Genomic DNA, 26,336 nt, shown 5'->3' on the forward strand with positions numbered 1-26,336 from the left:
GGAAATTTTTTATGTTTTCCCTGTTTTCTTGGTTTTCAGCCATTGTTCTTAAGGTGGGGCAGTCCATGAGTTTTTGTTTTTGCTGTTTTAGTACTTGAATGTTCTTAGGTGTTTCTTTTGTATACTTCCTGTGTACATTGGCTTTGCCTATTTCATTCGTTGAATAAATTTTTTTACTTATAAAAAAAAAAATGTAAGCTTAAATACGAAATTAGTCTATGTTGTTTGCTTTGAAGTCACATAGGTTTTCTTGGTTGTAATTTAACCTTTTTACGCCACGTGGTTTATACAATAATCAAATTACTCATTCCATTAGACTTAAGTCAATAAACTGTTATAAATGTCATATCAGCACCAATGACAGTTTGACACGTGCCACTTGATAGGTCACATGTGTTCCATGCGTATAAAAATAGAAAAATATAATAAAGTTGGAAAACACATTTGTTTTTAAAAAAGAGTTAAAATGAAAAGAATAAAATACAAAAACAATAAAAAACAAAAAATAAAAAATTTCAAACAAGAAAAAAAAAATAAATAAAAAACAACAAACATTAGAGAATAAAAACATTAACAGCTTTTAGTTGTTTTCTGATACACTAAAGTAAATGGAGATTGCTCTTTCTATTGCTCAGGCGTCGAAGGTATTGAAACTACAGAGAAATAGTTTGGAGTTTCTTTTGGATCACTTTTGTGGAGTTAGTGCGAATAAAGAGTATGTATTTTTAATAAATTTCCCTATTCACTTGATTGGTTTTAATTAATTAATTTCTGGTTTTACAATTTCTTCCTACTTTTACCGTGAGGTTTTACCAGTCAACTCCTTGCAGATACCAGAATGCAGAATGGAGACTACGCCCTCTTCCTGAGGATATGGTCAGGTACAGTAGAAAGTAGAACTTGCCATGCATACTTCTTTCTTTCAATTTTTCCCATTGTTTCTTTTGTTACTCTTTTCCTATTCCATTTGTTATCCTATTTAATTTTTTTTTTTTTTTTCTGTGAAAATAGATTTAGGAGTTCATTGACCAAAGTGAAGTAATTCTGGAGGTTTGGCTCTGTATCACATGCATATAATTGGCATCTTTCTTTTTCGTGCACCCACCAGCCATCACTTGGCATATGTGATAACATTTATAGGTAATTGGTTTAGCAAAGCATGTAAACTGGTGGGTAACTTTGCAGCAGCATAATCAATTTGAAAATGTCTGCTTAAAATTTGACAGTGCTACTTTAGATTTGATCAGGAGGTAATTAAATTGAATGCAGCTGAAACTGCCTTTGAAAGATTTGCAATTGAGATTGCTGTAATTATGTAAATTTACACACACACACAGAACGTGTATGTATATTTTCTGTTTTGATAAGTATTATGTATATGTGTTTATATATTTGGAAATCTGACTCCCACCTGTATTACAAATCATTCTTTGTCTACTAGTGTGGTTAATATTTCATAATTGGTCTCGATTGTGATGTATATGTGAGGTATTCCATGCTCACGGTTTCTTGTTTGCTACTTTTTACTAACGATGACAGTTGTTTAACTTCCCCCATCATCTAATTGAGTTTCCCTTGACCACAGATATGCCAGAGAAGATACACACTATCTATTGCATATATATGATTTAATGAGAATGGAGTTGTTTTCAATGCCTAAGGAGAATGAAAATTTTGATGCTCCTTTAGTAGAGGTACAATCTTCATGCACCATTAGCATCATCTACATATTTCGTGGAATTATGGATTTTCCCCTGATGATGGTTACATTGTTTGTGCATTAAATCAATAAACTGTAGAAGTCTTCTTTTTTATCCTTGACTCTATTTGAGGTTCTTCGTTGGTTTTGGTACTGATGGATGGTAACTTTTGCTGTTTGAAAGTGTTCATCATTTTTGCGATATCTGTGCTTCTCGAGCATTCATAAACCAAGGAAAATCAGTAAATAACTCTAAAAAATTCTTTACAGGAGTTTGTGAAATTTTGAATCTGTCCCTGCATACACAAATGAATAAAAAAAAAATATGACTATGTTTTCTTTTTTGAGAAGTAATAAAACTAAATTAAAAGGCACAAAAGGTGCAACCTGAGTACTCAAGAAGTATACAAGATAGACACCTATCTGAAAGGAGAAAAATATTCTAGAAAATTATGAAAGTTAAGCCTGTTAAAGTCCATAGAAGTTGTCTAAAGGAGGAGAATATCGAAAAACAGTTTTTAGCAACTGTAGTGGAGTAAAAGATGATGAACGGATTCCCCACTCTTCTTATACTCGTAGCACCAATCAATCACATTGTTATGTTTTTTCCTTAGATTATCAATGGTGAGAATCTTTCCTACAGAGGATGTCCACGTGAAAAATATGGCTCTTGTAGGGACTTTAGTCCGTCAAATAATCTTACAGGGAAAGGGGTCCTTATCATGAGAAACAAAGACATCATAGAAGATCAAATATTGAACAACCCTATCTTGGAAGGGCCTACGTACTCTTGTATATGCCCTGCGTACTGGCCATGTCAATTTCCTGTTATGTTAATAAAATTTACTTTACCTATAAAAAAATCTTGGAAGGGCCCACATAAGTTTATGTTCACTTCCTCCTATCAAACTAGTGGAATACAACAGATTAAAGAATATTGTAATACATACGTCCTCCAATCATGAGTTGCTTTGATAAAGCTTATATTCTACATTGGAATTACTAGATATCTCCAAATGGTCCACTATAGAAGTAACCTTAGCATGAGCAACATTGAAAAAAAAATTGGGAAATCCTCCTTGAGAGCTCTACCTTTACACCACAAATCATGTCCGAATCTAATGACAATTTTAAAACTGTTTCAACCCTTAGATGCTTGTAACTAAGCTTCAAAGCCATATGGTTCTTGCTCTTCCCATCTTTTGTTGCTTGTGGACCTCCCAAAGTAACAAAGTTGCAAAGTTGGAAACTTATGCATCCTGTAGAGCTGCAGCAGGAGCTTGGTATGCTTCATGTGGATATTCAATTATTCTATCAGTTCTTGAGGATAGCACCATTTCATATTTGTTGCAAATTTGGTGGTGTCCTTGGATTAATGAATTTAATTTATTTCAGGCAGTTCCTGGTAGGCCATTCATTGCGTACATTACGAAATTGCCATTAAAATAGCATTGAAGTTTTCTGCTTTTTTAGATTATTCTATATCTTTTCATTTGGATTTTACAAGTAGCAGTTGTGTGGGTATAATATTGCAATTGTAATTGTTTTTAACTTGTCAAATGTGTGTATTTATGTGTGTGTGTGTGTGTGTGTGTGTGTTTGTGTGTTGAGGTATTCAGTTGTGAGTCTTTAGAAGCTGCTGTTGTATGATTGAGGTGAATCTGAATAATTATTTGGAGTAGTAATAAAGTTGAGTTTTGGCTCTGGCATGGGGATAATGGGTAGAAATATTTTTTTGATAAGTAATAAAATATTTTATTCCCAAGAAATAGGCATAAGCCCAAGTACTCGGGATGTGTACAAAGGAAATACCTACTACTTTCTAAAAATGAAAGGAAAACTAAAACAGATTCTGGAAATTATCTTCCATTCCAAAAGCTTTAGCCCACAAACTCAAAGTACTATAGAAAATCTTCTTTAGCGAACTAGATAGGTCTTCTCTCTTGTATTACATCTTGTATACTTGGGCTTTACCTATTCGTATTAATATTACCGTTTACCTATAAAAAAAAAAGTACTAAAGAAAAAATCCCTAAGTTCTTCCAATGAACGTTCTTTGTCTTTGAAGCATCTCTCATTCCTTTCAAGCCAAAGGCACCACATGGGACAAGAAGGAATCATCTTCCAAACATGAACAGATTCTTGCTACCCTTCAAACCCTTGCACCCTACCAATAAATCCACCACTTCCTTGGGCATTACCCAAAGTAAATCAGTCCGATTCAAAACCTCATTAGACAAGAACCTGGCCACTTCACGATGAAGAAAGAAGGGATTAACGGTTTCCCCATCCTTCTTGCACATGACACACCAATCAGCAATGTACATACGTCTCCTTCTAAGATTCTCAGTTGTCAACATTTTGCCCAATGATACCACCCAACAGAAAAAAGCAACCTTGGAAGGAACTTTCACTTTCCATATGCTTTTCCAAAGAAATTCACAACTCCTGTGACTGGTTAATATTCTGTAAAAAGAGGAGACTGAGAACTTAGAACTTCCTGCAGGAATCCACAGCATGCTGTCCTCCCTACCTAGCATCAACTTTGAACTGTAAAGTCTTTCTAGAAAAGCCTTAACATCATCCACTTCCCAGTCATTAACATCCCTGATAAAGATAACATTCCACTGAATATTATTGTCAATTCAACAGAAAGACTTTCCTAAAGCTGCATTTTGATCCCTTGCAATTCTGAAAAGAGTGGGAAAGTCCAGCTTAAGTGAAGAATCCCCACACCACAAGTCATGCCAGAAAAGTATCCTCTTCCCATCTCCCACCTTCAATCTAATATGATTTGAAAAAACCCCCCCATCCTTTTCTAATGAACTTCCACGAGCTCACCCCATACGCACCACTAGTATCTTTAGAACACCAACCTCCCCACAAACTACCATATTTTGCATCAATAACATTTTTGCAAAAGGCATTACTTTCCATGTGGTATCTCAAGAGCCATTTCCCAAGTAATGCTCTATTAAACAATCTTAAATTTTTTTATCCCCAACCCACCACAATCAATCGGTTGACAAACCTTCTTCCAACTAACCAAATGGAACTTTTTTTCAACTCCTTTATCATCCCATAGAAACTTTTGAAATAAACTTCCAATTCTTCTTTCAACCCTTTCCGGCAATGGAAAAAGAGATAACACATAAGTGGGAAGGTAAGACAAAGTACTTTTTATTAGAGTTTATCTTCCCCCCTTAGAAAAGTAGATCATTTTCCAACCAGCTAACCTCCTTTCCATTTCTCAATCACCCCATTCCAAATATTAAGAGATTTAAAAGAAGCCCCCAAAGGAAGCCCAAATTACCTGATAGGAAGTGAAGAAATTCTGCACCCCAGAATATTTGCCAAGTCTAAAATATTTTGAACAGAACCCACAGGAACGACTTCAGATTTCAATAAATTAACTCTTAACCCCAAAACAGCTTCAAAACACAGCAAAAGTGGTCAGAATCAGGCTCACTAAAAAACAAAGTATCATAAGTAAATAATAAGTGAGAGACCTTTAAACTACTCCATAGCTCATTACCCACCACAAAGCTGGACATATCCATGTCCTTCTCAATCATTCTACTCAAGGCATCCATAATCATAGCAAAAAGAAATGGGGAGATGGGGTCGCCTTGCCTCAAACCACATGAGCTACTAAGAAACCAACGTGTTCTCCATTCACCAAAATAGAAAATTTCGAAGTCGACACACAATACTTCATCCACAAACACCATATATCACCAAAACCATATCTCCTCAGCAAATAATCAAGGAAATCCCAGCACACATGGTCACAAGCCTTTTCCATGTCCAATTTGATTAAAATACTAGCTTTCTCTGTTTTAATTCTACTCTCCAAGCATTCATTTGCAATTAAAACATAGTCTAAAATTTTTCTTCATCTCACAAAGGCATTTTGTGATTGTAAAATTATCCTCTCCATCACCCTACTCAAACGGTTGGCCAGCACCTTAGAAATGATTTTATACACTCCATTCACCAAACTAATAGGCCGAAAATCTCTCATCTCCACAGCCCCATCCTTTTTCAGAATAAGTGCAATGAAAGTTGCATTAAAGCTCTTCTCAAACCTCATATACGAATGAAACTCAGCTCAGCAAACACCTTCAGAATATCTTCTCTAACTATGTCCCAGCATGCTTGAAAAAATGCCAAAGAGAACCCATCCAGACCCGGAGCCTTATCCCTATCCATACCTTTAACCACATTAAGTATTTCTTCTTCTCCAAACTCTCTTTCCAACCAATCAGCTTTGACCTGATCTATAGAGTCGAAACCAAGTCTGTCCAGTTTTGGTCTCCAAGAAAAATCTTCTGAAAACAGCTGCTCATAAAAATTCTCCATGTGAGCCTTAATGTCTTCTTGATCCATGATAAGCTTGTCCCCATCTCAAAGAACCTCAATCACATTATTTCTTCTATGAGAGTTCGCCATTTGGTGAAAGAATTATTGCACCTATCTCCTTCTTTCAACCACAGCACCCTAGATTTTTGCCTCGACGAAATTTCCTACATTAACGCTATATTTTCCAGTTCAGAAACCACCCTCATTTTTCGTACTCTGTCCTCCCTCGATATCGCCCCTTGCGCCTCCTTCTCATCCAAACCTCTCAACTCTTCCAAAAGAAGCTTCCTCTTGCTATCTAAATTCCCAAACTCCTCTTTATTCCATCTCTATAAAGCTTTTTTTTTTTTTTTGAGAAAAGTAAGAATGTATATTAATAAAAGAATAGGCAAAATGCCACATTCAGTACAGAGAATGTCCTACACTACGTAGGATCAAAAGAAATAAGAAACTCATTTTGGCCATTAAAACTAACAGCAATAGCCCAAGTACAAAGAGTTCTAAAAAAGAAGACTTTCAGCTCCTCCATTGAAATCTCTATAAAGCTTTCTTAAGAGATTTCAATTTTCCAGCCAAAACAAAACTAGGGGTACCAGAAAAATTATAGGAATTCCACCAACTTCTCACCCTGTCCACGAATCCCTCATCCTTCAGCCACATCTTTTCAAATTTAAAATACCTTCTCCCACCCTCAATTCCACCACAATCCAACATGATAGGATAATGATCAGAACACAAGCTCAGCAATAATTTCTGACTCAAACCAGAAAAATGAGCCTCCCAAGAAGGCGAAACCAGAAACCTATCTAGCCTTGAAAATGACCTACCATTAGACCAAGTATAATCTCCTCCCACCAAAGGTAAATTAATCAGATTTAATTCAATTTTTTTTATTTTTTGATAAATAGATTTAATTCAAAAATTTAATCTGAAAAAGAAGACATTGCATGTGAAAAATAAGATTCCCCCGATCTCTCACTAGGGAAACGAGTGAGATTAAAATCCCCATCAAAACAGCAAGGTAAATTCCACCAACCACATACACTTGACATTTCATCCCATAATAAACTCCTACTACTATTCACATTAGGGCCATACACTCCAGCAAACGCCCATTCAAACCCATCCTCAATGTTCTTAAAATGACATGCGCCCAAGAATGCCCCCACAAAATGATCCCTCAACTCCACCACCCTCCTATTCCACATTATTGTAATTCCACAAACTCTGAACAATAGCTTGATTCACAAATTTCAGTTTAGTTTCTTGAAGGCAAATCACATCCACCCTCCATTTTCTAAACCAATTTTTCACTCGAAGATGCTTTCAAAAGTCATTAAGACCGCTTACATTCCAAGAAATAATCTTTGGCTTCATCTGGAATCTATCACAGCCCTTTCCTTTCCCTTATTCCTAACTACGCTTCCTCCCTTCCCATCATAGTTTACTGAGCACTACAAACTTTTCAATTCCCTCTCATTCTTTAAGACAGATCTGGCCAACAAAGTCTGACCAGCCTCAATTGCAATCAATAAAGCTCTAAACTGTTCCTCAAAACCATCACAAGACACACCCACACACTCCTTAATCTCATCCTCTTTTCTCAACACCCAATATGAAGATTTTGAATTCCACTCAATATAAGGGAAAACAGAACAAAGAGGAACTAGAGAAAATTCCTCTGCTGGATCACATGAAACTCCAAATTCACCCTCCTCATCCTCGGAACAGCAAATAGGACCCCTTTGCATCTCAACAAAATTATTCTCAGAAAATGTATCTCCATTCTCCAATGAACCAACTACATCAATAGCCTGATTCTCCACCCCCTCATTCACAACTACCTCATCCACCATCTTTACTCCTTCCCCCCCTTCTCCTCCCTTACTCACCTGAAAGTTTTGAGCAGACTTAACTTCTTTATTCTTGCCCTGCTCCTTACTCGACCCTGAGCACAAACTTAGACTGATGGCTTCCCATCCTCAAGGGCCCTCCTAAACAAGTTTCCTCCACCATAGAACCACTTTGTGATGAAGAAACCACACAGAGCTTCGATCTCAATCTATCTTGCAAACTGTCAAATTCCACCCTCTTCAAACAATCCTGAGATGACGTCGCTGTTGAGTTTATCATTGCCGGGGAACACCCATCCTGCTCAACTCCCCCTGTCGCTCCTTTTTGTGCAGACAAAACCACCAATGGCCCTGTCGAACAGCTGAATCTAGCATCCTTCTCCTCTATCGTGCCCATAGATCTCGGAACCACCCTCTCCTTTGAGCCCTTCCTTGTCGGCAGACCCACGTTAGGATCACCTCCCTCCATCGCACCCCTCTGTGGTGACAAACGAACCATCGGCGCTGACGATAGACTCTCTTTGTTTTCTTGGGCTTCCATCTTTTGGCCCAAACCCATAATTAAACCCAGCCCTCCATCAACCTTATTTAATAAAAAGACAATTTTATCCTTCCATCCCGTTAATTCTGAACGTAAATGCCAAAGTGTTCCTTCCACTTCTCCTATGTTTTCCAACACCTTGTAACTCCTACCATCACGATAATTTCGCCTGAGTTCTGTCCCCCCACCTTCCTCCTACCATCTTCCGGTGAGTCTATATCCTTGGCACCTCCAAATCTCTCAGAGAATTGCACAGGTTTCATCAATGCTGCCACATAAGAACCTCCACCGGCCTTACCATTACCAACATGTAGAGAATTATCAGCCATCAAATTGCTACTTGATTGATTTACAACCTGCCCAACCTTGGACATACCTCTACTAGCATGATATGTCGCCGCAGCAGAGGACCCAGCCATTTTTTTTTTTATAAGTAAAAATTCCCATTGGAACCCAAACATTTCTCATATCTCACAAAACCAGCCTATCCACATCCTCTCCTCCCTTCAGGGATGACTAAAATTCATTTACCCGAACCTGTGCCATATTTTAGCATCTCCAGAAACCTACCAGACTGATTATGGCCCCCCTGAAACATAAAAAATTTGTCTCCCTCCCTTCTAGTCTGATAATCAACCTTCTTACCAAGATTCTTCCAACAAACCTCTATCTCCTTAGCAAACCAAACCACCAGTCCACCAGATGGATATAAAGACAAAGTATGTTTTCTTCCTGTTTCTGTTATACATAACATATTACCTCCTTTTCTCCTAAAAGCAAAAACCTTGGATTTCTATACACAAACCTTCTATCCATTGCTTAAAAAACAACTAGACAAATGACAGAATACACCCAATCTAAGGAAGAAGATACACAACAGGAAGATTAGACATCATATCCAGCAAAAACCTCTAACCAGAGAGGTCCTCTGTGGGAAGAGAGAGAGAGAGAGAGAGAGAGAGAGAGGGAGTTTTCAAGGGCATTCTCAAGCTGTTTATATCTTTATAATCTGTTTATATCTTCTTGCTATTTATATGTTTCTGGTGTTTTCAGTCACTCTACCAGTCAAGCTTGTGATCCACCAATCTGATTTCCATTAGATCCCTTTAATATTTTAAAGTTTCTGACAGGAATGTGAATCACAGAATGGCTTTTCTCCTCTCTTGAATTTGGACTTTTTAGGAACCTTTGTGTAGGTCTTCTGTTGCAATGGCAGCAGCTAATATTGTGATGAGATTTGGGCAATATAAGTTTTTATGTGCATTATTCAAATTTCTTTAACGTTGGAAATTTTATGAATGCACATTTGGATTCTATTAGTTCCTAATCCAGCAATTTTGGTGACCAAAATTTTCTTCCCCTTCAAGGAAGATGTGAACATGTGATTTTAATCATTTGATTAGTGGAGCTTAAGGAAAATGGTGTCTATTAATTTTCTTTTGTCAACATATACTTTACCATGTTCTCTACATGTCCTCTTTTTGACAGGTCTACAAGCGCAGTTATGATGTATGCATGCAGCTGTATGAGAAAGAGGTTTTGACAGAAAACTCATATCTATATATATATGGGTCTGTTTCTTGCTCTCGTTTACAGTTCCAATTTGGTGCATGAACTTTCCATATTTGTATAGCAATTAAGCAGAAATTTCATGAATTTCTTTTCAAATTGGTGTTTTTCCCCTCTTCATTTAGCTCTTCAATGTCTTTATTTGATTTCATAGGCATTTTGAACTTTAGATATCTTGTTAATTGGGTGGTCCCAACTTATCTATAAAAAAGTCATTCTTGTTTCTTTGCTTCCTTTGTGCTCATGCTTGCAGAAATTTTAAAAAACAAGTAATTCTTATTCTTTTGGCAGAGTTATTTCTCTTTCCTGTTGAAAACTTTTCAGTAGATATTTATTAATTTTTTCTTTTGATGCAGGTTGCAAGCTGCTGGTCTCAATGCTCAGGAGCTTGCTGTCATTGCAGTAAGTAGCTGCTCATTTTACTGTGCCATTTCTTTTATTATTTAGATAACGGGTGCTGGGAAGATTTATTATAGAAGATATTGTATCTGCTATTCATTACAATAGTTTGGGATGTAGGAGCCTTATAATGTATTGATAATGTTGGATTTATCCAGTATCTTGACTCATTGTGATTCAATTGAAAATCTTCAGTTTGTTGGTTTATGCAATGTAGTGAGCTTTAGTTATCTGTTTCTAAGTGTATTAGTTTTGAAGTGGGAGATGGTGCCATGTGATCAGTGGTGGTTATAGGACTCTCAAGAAAGGGCTTGGTTTGATGATGCCTCTGTGGCAGATCTTTTGGAGTCTAATAGTGAGCTCTCTGTGGAATGTTAGTTTTGTTAGAGTGGCTCATGAAGGGAAGTTGAGGCTTTTACTCCATTTTTTAATCTGTTCTACTCCACTAGTTTTGGAATAAGAGGCGAAGACAAGCGGCTTTGGGCTCCATCCAAGAAAGGGAAGTTTAATGTCCGTTTCTTTTATAGTGTCCTTATCCTCCAATAACACCAACCCCTTCCTTGGAAGAGAATATGGAAGACGAGGGTACCTCCAAGAGCTGCATTCTTTGCTTGGACGGCAGCTTTCAGGAATACTTTTTTTTTTCATCAGTAAACGAGTTTGTTGATGATATAGAGCAGGCATAGTGAAGTACATGGGACATATACAAGAGCGAAACCTAAGCATGAGTGTCCAGTGATACAAGAAAATCATGGATGTTCAATCTATTAAAATCTATTACAAACGACAAATGGACTAAGGTATTAATCTAAGCTTGTCCATTGACTGCTGGCGATCCTTGAAGCTTCTTTCATTCTGCTCACTCCAAAGACACCACCATAGGAAAATTGGGACCATCTTCCATATTCCCACGATTTGAGTACTTCTACGTAGGCCTTTCCAACTTGCTAGGAACTCAAAGTGTTAAAACAAGATTTTAAAAAATGGAATGTGGAGGAGTTTGGGATCACAGAAAATAAGAGGAAGCTTTTGCTGCAACAGTTGTAGAGCTTGGAGGATAGGGAGCTGTTGGGAGACATATCTGGTGAGGAATTGGAGAGAAAAAGAGGTGGTGGCTGAATTAGAGAAGATCACTTTAATGGAGGAAATTTCTTGGAGGCAGAAATTGCGGGTCCTTTGGTTGAAGGAAGGTGACAAGTGTACAAATTTTTTTTACCAAATGGCAAACTCTCATCGAAGAAATAATGCTATTGAGGTACTTCATGACAGTGATAACATTTTATAAGATCAAGAGGCCATCAAGGAACATATTGTTAATTTCTATGAGAAGCTGTTCAGGGAAGAATTTTCATGGAGACCTAAGTTTGATGGGCTGTTTTTTGATTCCATTGACCAGGTAAGTGCAGAATGGTTAGAGAGAGCTTTTGAAGATGATGAAGTTCTTGATGTGGTTAGAGGAATGGCTAGGGATAAGGCTCTGGGTCTGGATGGTTTTTTGATGGCTTTCTTCCATGCTTGTTGGACATAGTGCAGGAAGATATTATGAAGGTTTTTCTTGAATTTTATTCATTTATGGAATTTGAGAAAAGTTTCAAAGCTACTTTTATTGCACTAATTCCTAAAACAGTGGGGGCTGTGGAAATGCAGGACTTTCGGCCTATTAGTTTGGTAAATAGGGTGTACAAGATCATTTCTAAAGCACTAGCTAATCACATGTGTGGTGTTGGTAAAATTATCTCGAAATCTCAAAATGCCACAAATTCTTGACTTGGTCTTAATTGCTAATGAATGTTTGGATAGCAGAATTGGATTAGATGAATCTGGAATATTGATCAAGTTGGACATGGAAAAGGCATACGACCATATTAATTGGGATTTCCATTCGTACTTACTTGGGAGATATGGTTTTGGAGAGAAGTGGTGTATGCGGATCAAGCATTGCATTTCAATGCCGAGATTCTCCATTTTGGTGAATGGAAACCCGATTAGGTTTTTTAATAGTTCACATGGCTAGAGAGAAGGAGATCTGTTATCTTCTTTTCGTTTTGTTCTAGTCATGGATGCTTTGAATAGAATGATTGAAGCTGTGGTGGAAAGTTTCTTGTTGGGTTTTGTGATGGGAGATGAGTCTCGGAATAGCTTAAAAGTATCACATCTTTTTGCCGATGATACTTTAATTTTTAGTGAGACCAATCAAGAACATCTTCGTTCTTTGAGAGGCTTGTTGTTATGTTTTGGAGCAATTTTGGGTCTCAGAATTAACTTAAGCAAGTCTGAAATTGTTCCAGTGGGCTCTGTATCCAATATTTCAGATTTGGCTAATATTTTGGAGCGTAAGATATCTTCGCTGCCTTTGAAGTATCTTGGTCTTCCCTTGGGTGCTCCTCACAAATTTGTTTTGATATGGGATCGAGAGAAGGTTGGCTGGGTGGAAAAAGTTATATTTGTCTAAAGGGGGACGAATTACTTTGATAAAGAGTACGTTGTCTAATCTTCTCACTTATTTCCTTTCCCCTTTCCCCATGCTAGCAAGGGTGGCAAATAGAATTGGGAGGATTTATCAGAATTTCTTGTGGGGAGGTAAAGTGGAGGAAGAAAAGTTTCTTTCGGGGAGGTCAACCAATTTCATTTGGAGGTTTGGGGGTGCGTAATTTGAGGCTCTTTAACAAAGCCCTAAATGTTTATGGAGAGATATCATGGTGAGGGGGATGCATTATGGAAGAATGTTGTTGATGTTAAATATGAGAGATTGTGGGGAAGTTGGTGCTGTAATGAAGTTGGAGGAGCATATGGGGTGGGTTTGTGGAAGTCCATTAGGATGGGTTGTGGGGAGTTTCTCAAACATATTAAATTTAAGAGAAAAGGGGGGGGGGGGGGGGGATTGGACAAGGATACTTTTTTGGCATGATATATGGTGTGGGGATTCAGCCCTCAAAAATGTTTTTCCTTCCCTTTCTAGGATTGCTAGGGACCAAGATATTGCAGGGGCTGATTCTTTTTCTTTCTTGAATAATAATCCTCAATGGAATGTTGAATTTGTGAGAGATGTGCATGATTGGGAAGTGTGAATGTAGTCTCATAATTTTTTTGGAAGATTATATGATTTAAAGATTGTTCAGGGAAGGTAGGATAGCTTAATGTGGGTTTATGCAGGAAATTCCAGATTTTCAGTTAGTTCATTTTATAAGGTGCTAACCTGCCATTGTGTTTGTGATTACCCCTGGAAATGCATTTGGAAAGTTAAGGTGCCTAGTAAGGTGGCATTTTTCTGTTGGTTGGTATCTCTTGGAAAAATTCTGACCAAGGATAACTTAAGAAAGTGTGGACTTTGTGTAGTAGATTGGTGCTTTATGTGTATAAAAGATGGTGAATCTGTTAACCATCTTTTTCTTCATTGTGAGGTGGCCAAGATTTTGTGGAATGAGAGTTTTGGTAGGATGGGAATTGGGGTGATGCCTACACAAATGGCGGATTTTCTTGCTTGTTGGAAAGGTTTTGAGGGAAGACAATGTGCTGCTGCCATTTGGAAGATGATCCCCTTTCGTGGTTGATGTGGTGCTTATGGTTGGAGAGGAATGGGAGGTGTTTTGAAGACAGAGAACGTTTGATGAGAGAACTTAGGGAGTTTTTCTTTCATACTTTGAGTTTGTGGGCTAAGGCTCTTGTATTGAATGGAGATGATTTTCTCGATTTGTTTGAGTCTTTTTTCAGTTTCTTGAGTGAATGTAGGGTATTTTCTCTTGTATACTTCCTGTGTGTTTGGGCTATGCCTATTCTTGGTACTAAAATCTCTCATTAATTATCAAAAAAAAAAATATTCCATAGTGTCATGGCAACCTCACAGTGAAGTAGCAAGTAATCAACAGTCTGCCCACTCTTTCCCAAGGGGCTGTCCATTCAGGAATATTCTTGCCATAGAAACATGAGAGGGAAAGACACATTGATATGATTGAATGGTATATATGTAAGAGTGGGAGTTTGTACTCTGTAGAACATCGTCTGCTACATTGTGAGGTGACTAGTGCTCAATTTAATGATTTCGTCGGACTAGGCGGCAGTTCACAAGTCTCAATAGTATGGAAAATGGTGTTCCAAAATGTCTCATATGGTGTTTTGGAGATAAAAGAATGGTAGAAATTTTTTAGGATTAGGAACAGAAAATGGAGGAGCTTAGTTCTTTCTCAACACTCCTCCTTTGGACAGCATTGATAGATTTTAGTGGTACTCTACGCAAAATGTGCCATTTAGCTTTTTTTCTTTTAATGAAATAATTGTTACTTATAAAGAAAATTTCTGTTTCTTTCCTCTTACATTCATACTTAACTGGGTTGTAGGGGCTTTATGAGTGGCGGGATGTTGTTGCTCGTGCGGAGGATGAGAGTACTGGATATATATTACCAAACAAAATTCTTCTTCAAATTGGTATTGAGAAACCTAGGCAAATTTATATCAGTTTATTCAAGTAGTTATTGTTGTCATTAATATGTTCAAATAGTGTACATAGAAAATATATATTTTGACTTGTTTTGATGTGTTTTATAATTTTGTTGAAAAGCCAAGCAGATGCCGGACACACCTAGCAAGTTACGTCGAATGTTAAAATCAAAGCATCCTTACTTGGAGCGCAATCTTGCTTCCGTTGTTAACATCATTAGGCATTCTATGCATAACACTGCTGCATTTGAAGCTGTTGCTGAACATCTGAAGGTTGGCCACATGGAAATGGTAAGAGGCCTGTATGGGACTTGATGATAGAGTGAAAATCAAAATTGTTACATCAACTGTGAATATATATATATTTTTTAATCAAATCTTGGAGAGATCTTGAGATGACTTATCATATGTAGTTTTGATAAGTTGTAGGGAAATTTCTGAGGGTGCGGTGCAAGGGATTGGGGTTTATTCTGCAGGGGTTGGTCTGAAGGGCCCTGCCTTGGAGAGTTCCCCCACATTAAAAAAAAAAAAAATGTAGTTTTGATAAGCGGAAAAGATTAAATGGCAGGTAAAGCATTTAAACATGAAAACATAAAGACTACAAATCTCAGTCCATTATAATGGGCTTTGGAACAATAAAGCATGATTACAGAGCTACAGTTAATCAGTCTGTCTTTTCTGTTCCTACCAAAATAAAGTTAGGGGTAATTTTGATTAGTTGCCATATTCTCAAACTAGTGATATAGGTCCCACTACCATGAAGGTTCACCACTACGCTGAAGTTTCTGGTGGCTTTATTTAATGCTGCTAAGTATAATTTACTCTGTTAGAAAGTCAGAAGTTTAGGTTGAGAAAATTTACACATACAACAATAGACTATTGGACTATTTTCGTGCTCTAGGCCTCAATTGGCAAACTAGTGAGCTTATGAAGCTGTGCATTGAGTTGAAGTGGAAAGGATATGGGCTTTATATATATATATATATTTATATAATATACAAGTAAGAAATTTTATTGATATGAAAGTACAAATATAGTTTGAGTACAAAAAAAGTATAGAATAGGAAACACCTTGTTAGAAAATAGATACAAGTGAAATTTTATCTTTTATGTAAGTTAATCTGTTTGAGTTTATCCCATGTTTGAGTTGTTAATCCATTTTCCAGCTGAGTTAATGCGTTAGATATATACATTTTTCACCACAAAATGTTAGCCATTGTTTTCTAAACAGCGGTATGTTTCATTATTCAGGTTTCGGAAGAAAATATTGTGGTTACCGATGGATCTGAGGCCTTCTTACACGATGCTCCTGCATACTCTCAAGGTGCAAATGCCAGAGGAGAAAGCATTGAAGCTGGCGATGTGAAAAATAGCAATTCTGTACTCTTGCCTGCTTGTTCTGAGCACAAAGACGAGTCTCTGGAGCTTGGGTGCAGTGCCTCTGAACTTGGCAGAGATGGACAAGGGGGTTCGTTTGAAGTTTTAGATAAAAATGTGAAGGTAAATACTGGATCTGATGGTTATATTGCAGAGCTCCCCACTGAAAGGCTTGCTGCTTTGCAAAGCAGCAAGGCAAATGATGACACCTTGGTCTCGGCTTCGACAAAAGTTGTAAGCCATGATTCTTTTTTACATTCATGATGTTTCAGATTCTTGCTGGCAGTGGTTTCATTTTATGTTGATTTCTTTCTTATAGGTTACTGGGGCAACGGTTCAGATGTTAAAGAAGCCTAGTCGTGCTTTTGGGGCACTGCTGGGGAGTTCTGCTCCAAAGAGAAAGTTTAATACTGATAAAAAGGTGAGTTTTATGGATTCATTTAGAATATGCAGTATATAGTCATTCTTCTGCTTTACCAATATTTACGCTAGTAAATACTTGAATCTGACATGCTATTTTTAATCCGTCTCTCTGTCTGTCTGTCTGTCTCTGCATTCTTGTTGCTTTACTTCATAGCACTTCTTCATTGACATTCTTGTTGCTTGTTGGGGGAACTTTTCCTTCCTGTATCGATTTTCCAAAATACTATGTAATACTTTCTATGAATATTTTGGTAGTTCTTTTTTTAGACACCTCTGTCCAATTATGTAATGGCTGGAATTCAAGTTCACATCTTGGATGCAGTTTCCTCTGAGAAGTGATGCAATGGTACTTGGCTCGTGTGTGTATATATATATTGTCCTTTCCCAATAAATTATATTAAAAAACTTTTAGCAGGAAGAGATGAAGTTGGAACAAATCAGGTCTTCAGTGACCTTCCCCTTCCACACATTTTCGGGCATGAGTGAGCAGTCGCAACCAGTGACGGAAACACTGGATACAGTTGGGGGAATTCATCATCTTCAAGAATCAGTTGTCGTGCCAGCTGCCAGCTCTAATTTAGAGGAGATTATAACTTTAGTAGATGAATCAAATATAGAGGAATCAATTCGTGAAAATACGGAAGCTACAAATGGGCACAAAAAGGATTTGAGGACATCTGCGTCAGAATTGGATAGTGGAGATGAGCCTATGTCTCTCTCGGAATTGTCATCAAGCTTCCAAAAATGCTTTGAGTCAATTGATCAAAATGGGAAAGCCAGACAAGTCGAGAAATCTCAAGAACCTGGTTTCTTGCAGCTAAGGCCATTTGATTATGAAGCAGCACGGAAGCAGGTCAGATTTGGAGAAGATAAAGTGGAAGAGTTGGAATCAGGAAGCAAGAAAGGTTTAAAGGGCCGGCTCGGTTCTGGGGGCAAGAAAAAAGGTTCGGCTACAGATCGAACCCAAAGAGACGACGGCACAAGAGAACTTGCACAAGGCATGCGACGTCAAGCTTTTCCTGCAACAGGGAATCGTAGTGCAACTTTTCGGTGAGTCCCTTGCTACATATTGTACTTGTGTATGACAGATAAAAAAGAATGCTGTGGCTTATCAACCCCCGTCATTTCATTATCCAATACCAATTTCCTTTGTTCTTATAATTCTGTTTGAATTGAGTACTAAAAATATTTTCATTAAGAATAATTCTATTTAAAGGGCCTCTACACCATCATAATTTGATTTGGAAGGTAATCTTTAACATTTAAATCTTACAAATCATATTATATCATGTAGATGGTGTGTGATGTGAAAGCTTTCAAATAACACTACCCTTTCATTAAATAAATGCGTAAAATATAGAAATTTTATATATGATTTATACTTATCAACTCAACACAATTCTATATTTACTCATTTATTTTATGAAAATATTACTATATTAGTCACTGCAATTTGTCCTTCCGACGTACTCATTCCTGAGTTTTAGATAGTTTAACTCGCAAATACCCTAACACTTCAAGATAGATATGTGTGTATATTTATATATATATATATAGAAATATGTAATCAATTCCATTCATGCATCACAATTTCCTTCTTAAGCGCACTATTAAATTAAAGACAGAACTTCACTTAATAAGACTGTATCCTCGAATAGTTTCCACTTTACCTCATAATAAATATTTAATTATCCTCGAATCCTTGACCTATTTCAACTTGTAGCAGGTCAAGTTGATCTGTAACATATTAATAATCTCAAATCCATCAAATCTAACGTTACAATTAACCATATGCCTCAAATACTTGAATCCGTAATTTAATAACCTAAACATTTCTTGCAGATCCATAATATTGAAAATCATCTTGAAATTTATCATTTCCTCGTTACAACATGCATGCGTAAATTTTCTAATTTCACTCCATGACCCCAAATCACCAATAATTTATCTGTAACCATCAAACCCACATAATAATTTACTTCCTTAGAATAATATCCACAGAACACCCAAAAATATCATTTAACCTAAATAACCATCCCTACGATTCATCTTAATATCGTTAATTCCTAAAATCACATTAATCATGTCAATTGATCTATTCTTATAGCCCATGCAAACCTGCGTAATCCATGCGAACTTGCCTCACAACTCTCACCTAAAATAATGAGGCAACCCATAAACTTGACAATCATGAAGCCTCATATAATATGTAAGTAAGAGCCGTGAAATACTCATATTCAATCCATAATAGCCAACCCGAGGCACTCATCAACCTTGACTAAGGACCTCAAACATGCACCTGTATCTCATACGTGCAACTACTACCGTCAACTTTCATGACTTGAAAACCATGCATGCATAGGTACTCCTCATTTGACCGATTTATCTCCTTAGCACGCAGTAACGCCATTATGGCCTGAAATCTACATGTTGCCCTTAGTATGTGTTTATCTTGGTCCCTAACCTACTCATGGTGCTTCGGTGTGAGGAAGTTATAGAGAGAGGAGGTGAGTTACCAAAAGAAAGGCGTTGGTGGTGCCCTTTGTGGAGGCTAGATGGCTGATCAACGAGGTTCATAGGCGGTGCAACTTTAGGCTGCTCTATTTGGTTTTGTCTATTGCTTTGTTTTGACTTCTTAAAACATGAGTTGTAACGCCCCGGCCCCGCAGGGGTTGGAGAGTTACTATAACGTCCGTTCTTGTGGTGGGTTCTTTAGAAAATGATCTTATGAAAATAGACGAGAATTAAGATTCTTTTTGAAATTTTCTTTTTCTTTCATGTCAGGATACATAAGATTCAATGTTTATAAATAAAATATATTTCTTAATTTAAAAGGTTACAGCGGAAAATATTAAAATTTTAAATTAAAGTCTATCGTACATAACGTTGTGCCTAGGCTTTTGTGCTCTTCCCTTGGGGCCGTGTCTGTCTTGACGCGTCATGCTCATCTTGTCCCTGGGAGGGCACACATAAAAATTAAAATGAGTCGATGACTCGTAAGCATTAATTCATATAGTTAAAATATAATAACATAGGTTTTTAGTTATGCATTCATCACTCCATATATCATACACGGACATTCAATTTATTTTAAAACATTGCAAGGTGGGGTTTTTCTTCAAGAAGGTTCATTGGCCGTACATACATCTTTTCTTAACATGCATACATTCTTTCTTATTGCTTTCATTGGCCGTTGTACACTGTTACGCCCCGTGTGTGAGGGTTAGCGGTCTTTTGGACTTGATTATGCCTGTGGCCACAGGTTGAGAATCCATTCCGTTAGGGTGCAACACTGGGTGCACTACCAGTACTACTTATCCGACATTGCAATATGCCTAGTCCAGTCCTTTGGTACCTTTATCCGTTCATTTATGTGGTCGTTACGTGTTTTCATACATTAAAGCATTCAGTCATTTTCAGTTCTTTTCAGTCCTTCAGTTCGTTCTTTATTAAAAGTCATTTAAAAGCATTGGCTTAAACATCATCTTTCATGGCATCATTTAAAACGTCAGTTCATAGGGACATTTTAAAACACTTTCTTTGCGTCATTTAAAGCATCGCTTAAAGCATGAGGCCTAAGTCTCGCATTTCCTTTCGTGAAAATACATCCATTACATACTATGTATATACCATTTATTCACATGCATATACTTACATACTTGTGGTGCGTAAAAAAGGGCTGCTAAGGAGGCCGTTACATACTTATACTTAACATTCTTTCGTAAAGCGTGTTTCGTAAGGAAAAACATTTCTTTTTCATTTTCATTTATTTAGAAAACTCTAAAAGAGTATAAACGTAATACTTACCTAGACTCCATGCCATACTCATTTCATGCAGTCTATTCATGTACGTGTCGGATGGCAACCTACATGCATACACATAACCTCACGTCATTTTCTATCTAATGCATAAGTAACTATACTAGAAATAGAACTACGTTTCACTTGGAACACTCTCCGTCCATCCTTGAGTTCTTACGTGCTATTTACTATGGTAAAACATTAGGAGTCTATTTACCGTCACTACCTCCGTGTTTGACCTTGGGGTCAAGACATTAAAACCTTCATCTTACTCTTCTATTAATACCATTCTGATGCATGACTCAGACCAACTAAGTCACGCATCCTAATCCTAGACAACATACCCAAATACTACTTTCATGCTTCTTGGCCTATACTCAATCCCCATTCCCAACCATACATGCCACATGAATTTAAGTCAACTCTAAGAATTAAATATCGTGCAACCATACTTAGGACAGATTACCCATTATATATGGTAAATTCGTCCGGTACACATGTCTCACCAGATGCACATGTACCTTACCCTTTTTCACCTAAGACCAACATACAGTTCGCTGGTTGCTTGCTCATATAAATAAGCACCATACTCCGATACCAACTTATATTCAAACCTGGTCTGCAGAACCTTCCTACTTTTCAGCCCTTTAGAAGCTCATTCTAACACTTACACGACAAGATCCTTTCATTCTACGCCTCGATCTCGTCGCGTAGCTCAAGACTAATCTCAAGCTACATTGTGACACCCGTCACTATGATAGGATCACATCACAACTACTCCGGGAAATTGTTCCATAGTTCTCGACACTACACAACACGCTCTACGCTCATCTACTACGCAACCATCATTTTCTTCGCAACATGCCATATGGTGCATCGCTACACAACATGATGCGTACTCCCTTTGCTACATCACTTATTATCACGATGCATACCACACGGTGTATTGCTACACAACATGGAGTACGCCACGTGTACTCTCTTCACACTACGCCACACATCACTACGGCGCAAGCCACATGGTGTGTCGCCACACTACATGGAGTACACTCCATGTGTACTCCTTTCACACACCACGCCACATCATACTACGGCATACATCTCACACCCATACTCCACAGCATAGTCCACAACACTATGCTGCACACTACATAATTAAGCCCAACACATCACAGCGAACTCCACAATACTAACAGCACAGTCCACAACCTATCAACTAACATTTAATATAAATAACGAGGAATAGAGGGTTATACCATTGATGGGATAACCCGTGCATGCTCGTTGCCCATCACAATCAAAGATGTTTGAAGAGTCGTACGTGGATGTTAAACTGTGTACTGTGTCTGTTTGGGCTACTAGAGATGGCTACGGGTGTGGATCTGAGCGGGGAAATGTTTGGTTGTGGTCCTAGTGGTGGCCTCAAGGCGGTGCCGAGGTGGCACACGAAGGAGGCAGGATGGTTCGTGGAGGAATTTTGGGACGTGTATGGCTAAATTAGGAAATTCGTGGGTTTTAAGGCTAGGGACCAAGGCTGGCCATGGAAGGGCATAGGAGGTGCTGTGGAGGGGCATGGTGGCGTTGGGGGTCGAAGTGGCCGTGTATGGTGGTGTGGGTGTGGTGAACCCGTGCATGAAAGCCATGTGTGTGTGGTCTAGGGAGGAGCTAAGATGGCTGGATCAAAGGAAGGAGGAAGGGGGTGGTGAAGGTAGCTCGTGGGTGGTGGCTGGAGGCCCGGGTAGCCGTGTACGGCGGTGGAGAACTCGTATGGGTTCCGTGCGTGTGTGTGGTGGTGCAACTGAGAGGGTGAGAGCTAGGGGAAGGGAAGACCATGAAGTGAAGCCCATGGAGTGGTGGTGTCGGTGGAGAAGCTCGGTGGCCTAGCTGGCCAGGCACAACAGTGCTACGGTGAGAGATATGGGTTTTCATACCCATTCGGTTGGAGGGAGAAAGGAAGAGAGTGGGTTGTTGGTGGGACTCACCACCGGTGGGGATGAACTTGCCGGCTTAAGGGGGAGCTGCCGGTGGTGGAGATGAAGCTGAACAGCCGGCGGTGGCGCCGGGCTGGAGAAAGGGAAGCACGACTATGGAGGGGGAAGGCAAACTGTTGGGCTGGGAGAGAGGGAGAGGAGAGACAGAGGGGAAAGGAAAAGTGAGGGGAAAAAGAGAGGGGCTTGGGTATTTAATCGAGACCCTTCATCTTGGGATCTACAGAACGAACTAACGGTGAGAATTAAAACACTAATTTAACTTAAAATACTGAGGGGAATTAAGATAAAATCTTTTAAACTAAATTTTAGTTTATAAATTAACATCTTCATCAATTATTAAATGATGAAGTGTTGCTAATTATCTTTTAAGAGAATAAAACCATTTAATTTAATTTAGAGTTTTCAACATTATTTAAATCTCATAATATTTTTAAATGACTAAATTATTTAAATTAAATAAATTTTCACAATTATAATATTTTTGGAAGAGTCGTACGTGGATGTTAAACTGTGTACTGTGTCTGTTTGGGCTACTAGATATGGCTACGAGTGTGGATCTAAGGAGGGAAAGGTTTGGTCGTGGTCCTAGTGGTGGCCTCAAGGTGGTGCCGAGGTGGCACACGGAGGAGGCATGATGGTTCGTGGAGGAATTTTGGGACGTGTATGGCTAAATTAGGAAATTCGTGGGTTTTAAGGCTGGGGACCATGGCTGGCCATGGAAGGGCATAAGAGGTGCCGTGGAGGGGCATAGTGGCGTTGGGGGCCGAAGTGGCCGTGTATGGTGGTGTGGGTGTGGTGAACCCGTGCATGAAAGCCATGTGTGTGTGGTCTAGGGAGGAGCTAAGATGGCTGGATCAAAGGAAGGAGGAAGGGGGTGGTGAAGGTAGCTCGTGGGTGGTGGCTGGAGGCCCGGGTAGCTGTGTACGGCGGTGGAGAACTCGTATGGGTTCCGTGCGTGTGTGTGGTGGTGCAACTGCGAGGGTGAGAGCTAGGGGAAGGGAAGACCATGGAAGTGAAGCCCATGGAGTGGTGGTGCCGGTGGAGAAGCTCGGTGGCCTAGTTGGCCAGGCACAACAGCGCTACGGTGAGAGAAATGGGTTTTCATACCCATTCGGTTTGAGGGAGAAAGGAAGAGAGTGGGTTGTTGGTGGGACTCACCACCGGTGGGGATGAACTTGCCGGCTTGAGGGGGAGCTGCCGGTGGTGGAGGTGAAGCTGAACAGCCGGCGGTGGCGCCGGGCTAGAGAAAGTGAAGCACGACTATGGAGGGGGAAGGCAAACTGTTGGGCTGGGAGAGAGGGAGAGGAGAGACAGAGGGGAAAGGAAAAGTGAGGGAAAAAAGAGAGGGGCTTGGGTATTTAATCTAGACTCTTCATCTTGGGATCTACAGAACGAACTAACGGTGAGAATTAAAACACTAATTTAACTTAAAATACTGAGAGGAATTAAGATAGAATCTTTTAAACTAAATTTTAGTTTATAAATTAACATCTTCATCATTTATTAAATGTTGAAGTGTTGCTAATTATCTTTTAAGAGAATAAAACCATTTAATTTAATTTAGAGTTTTCAACATTATTTAAATCTCATAATATTTTTAAATGACTAAATTATTTAAATTAAATAATTTTTCACAATTATAATATTTTTGGAAGAGTCGTACGTGGATGTTAAACTGTGTACTGTGTCTGTTTGGGCTACTAGAGATGGCTACGGGTGTGGATCTAAGGAGGGAAAGGTTTGGTCGTGGTCCTAGTGGTGGCGTCAAGGCGGTGCCGAGGTGGCACACGGAGGAGGCAGGATGGTTCGTGGAGGAATTTTGGGACGTGTATGGCTAAATTAGGAAATTCGTGGGTTTTAAAGCTGGGGACCATGGCTGGCCATGGAAGGGCATAAGAGGTGCTGTGGAGGGGCATGGTGGTGTTGGGGGCCGAAGTGGCCGTGTATGGTGGTGTGGGTGTGGTGAACCCGTGCATGAAAGCCATGTGTGTGTGGTCTAGGGAGGAGCTAAGATGGCTGGATCAAAGGAAGGAGGAAGGGGGTGGTGAAGGTAGCTCGTGGGTGGTGGCTGGAGGCCTGGGTAGTCGTGTATAGCGGTGGACAGTGGAGAACCCGTATAGGTTCCGTGCGTGTGTGGTGGTGCAACTGAGAGGGTGAGAGCTAGGGGAAGGGAAGACCATGGAAGTGAAGCCCATGGAGTGGTGGTGCTAGTGGAGAAGCTCGGTGGCCTAGTACCTTTTAAAACATGCCATCGAGACTCTACACGCAGAACGAGGCTCGTAATTATAAAAGAAAGAAAGAGCAGGTTATAGACTCCTAATTCCCACTATCATAAAGAAATTTTGTTTCAAACTAATTTCCTCAATATAATATATTTTCCAAAATGCTAAGTCATCAGAACACAATAAAATCTCTTAATAAACTTCGTCAATATACATATAGAAACTCTCTAAGCTTAAACCACATTTCTTAAATCATCTCACCCATTGCTTCATAATCTGATCCTCAGCTGAAATATCTAAATTTATCTGAAAAATATTGTGGAGATAAGGAGTGAGTTATCAACAACTCAGTAAGCAAGGCACAAATACTAGTGTGAACAACATGAGCCTTTTCATAAAGTTTCATATGTAGGAAACAAAAAAATTTCATTTTCAAATGTAGATCTCAAAACATATTATTAGAAAAGATAGAGCGACATTTCAATCTTTTCATATTCAAAGAAACCAACTGTTCATATTCAAAAACACTTTGGCATAACATAACTAAACATTCTCATCTTATCATATCATATATAATCATATCATATCATATATCATGTTTAACCACCGTGGTAGGATTATGCTATCCCTAGTGGCCAAACCAGGCAGTATCATATTGTGAAACTTTTCATTTTTCAATCTCGAAACCTCGAGTGTGCACACAGGAAAGAACACATAAAAGACCACTTTGCTTCCAAAGTGGGTGCACTCATATCATATCATATCATGTTGGTACCAACCATATCACATGAACTAGTATCATCATATCAAAACCATATTCAGAATCTGAATAATAACAGATAAGTATGCCAAATGTTTTTCATATTCATATCATATTAAATCACGTGCAGAACACATTCATATCATTTTCAAATGATCAATAACAGATCCAAAACATTTTATAACATATGAACATAAATCTCAAATATCATATTCGCTCTTTTTTACATTTCAGAACATGTCAAAAATTGCTCATGTCTATACTTTTCATGTAAAAAAATATTTTCTGTTTCATATAGATTTCATGAGTGAATGTAGAACATATAACTGCGGTTGTTTTCACGTTTTCTTTTTAAAACATAATATGCACATTTTTACAAACCCACCTCAGTTCATTTCTTTTTCTTTATGCAAATCTAGTATAGGAACCCTGTTTACCTAGACTTCTTATCTTTCTGAATCTTCCTCATAATGGTGCCAATAGAAATCCGATCATCACCTATAAAATAGTCAAGCATAACTTCCTTAAATATCCAGTCGAAATGTATTTCAATACTTAAACCCGAAATGCCAACATTAACCTATTTTAATTCCTCGAACTCTTAAAACTCTCATAAACCTAAAAAGTCATCACTTCCAAATCCATAAATATCCACTTAATCTATCTGACTATTAAACTCTAAATTATTTCTAAAATAATTTCATAACTAACAACTATACCCTTAAAAAAAACATCTCCAGTACACTAACTCTCTTAACATAATTATAGCAAAACTATTAAAGTAAAACATAAAAGATTTTCTTTAATTAAAACAACAAAAAAATTTAATTAGTTTCTTTTTTAAAAGGATTAAAATACAGTTTCGCACATACTATATAGTTCTAAAATTCATATTTTAAAAAATA

The 26,336-nt window shown here is 38.3% G+C and overlaps 1 protein-coding gene across 2 annotated transcripts in view; it reads left to right on the forward strand.

Moving 5' to 3' along the window:
• LOC122275325 (protein RRP6-like 2) overlaps nt 1-17,855 on the forward strand; it is a 30,665-nt gene extending 12,810 nt beyond the window's left edge. Inside the window, exons 5-14 of one of the 2 annotated variants that reach the window (XM_043084336.1) lie at nt 636-715; nt 831-881; nt 1,586-1,694; nt 9,944-10,026; nt 10,381-10,426; nt 14,758-14,845; nt 14,979-15,148; nt 16,109-16,468; nt 16,554-16,655; nt 17,070-17,855. In XM_043084336.1, the coding sequence (XP_042940270.1) occupies nt 636-715; nt 831-881; nt 1,586-1,694; nt 9,944-10,026; nt 10,381-10,426; nt 14,758-14,845; nt 14,979-15,148; nt 16,109-16,468; nt 16,554-16,655; nt 17,070-17,711 (1,731 nt within the window). In that variant the 3' untranslated portion in view covers nt 17,712-17,855. The remainder of the gene's footprint in view (nt 1-635; nt 716-830; nt 882-1,585; nt 1,695-9,943; nt 10,027-10,380; nt 10,427-14,757; nt 14,846-14,978; nt 15,149-16,108; nt 16,469-16,553; nt 16,656-17,069) is intronic. The other variant, XM_043084338.1, reaches the window with a different exon arrangement.
• Nucleotides 17,856-26,336: the final 8,481 nt, after the last annotated feature.

This window comes from Carya illinoinensis, chromosome 9 (genome assembly GCF_018687715.1).
Source record: "Carya illinoinensis cultivar Pawnee chromosome 9, C.illinoinensisPawnee_v1, whole genome shotgun sequence".
Lineage (NCBI taxonomy): Eukaryota > Viridiplantae > Streptophyta > Magnoliopsida > Fagales > Juglandaceae > Carya > Carya illinoinensis.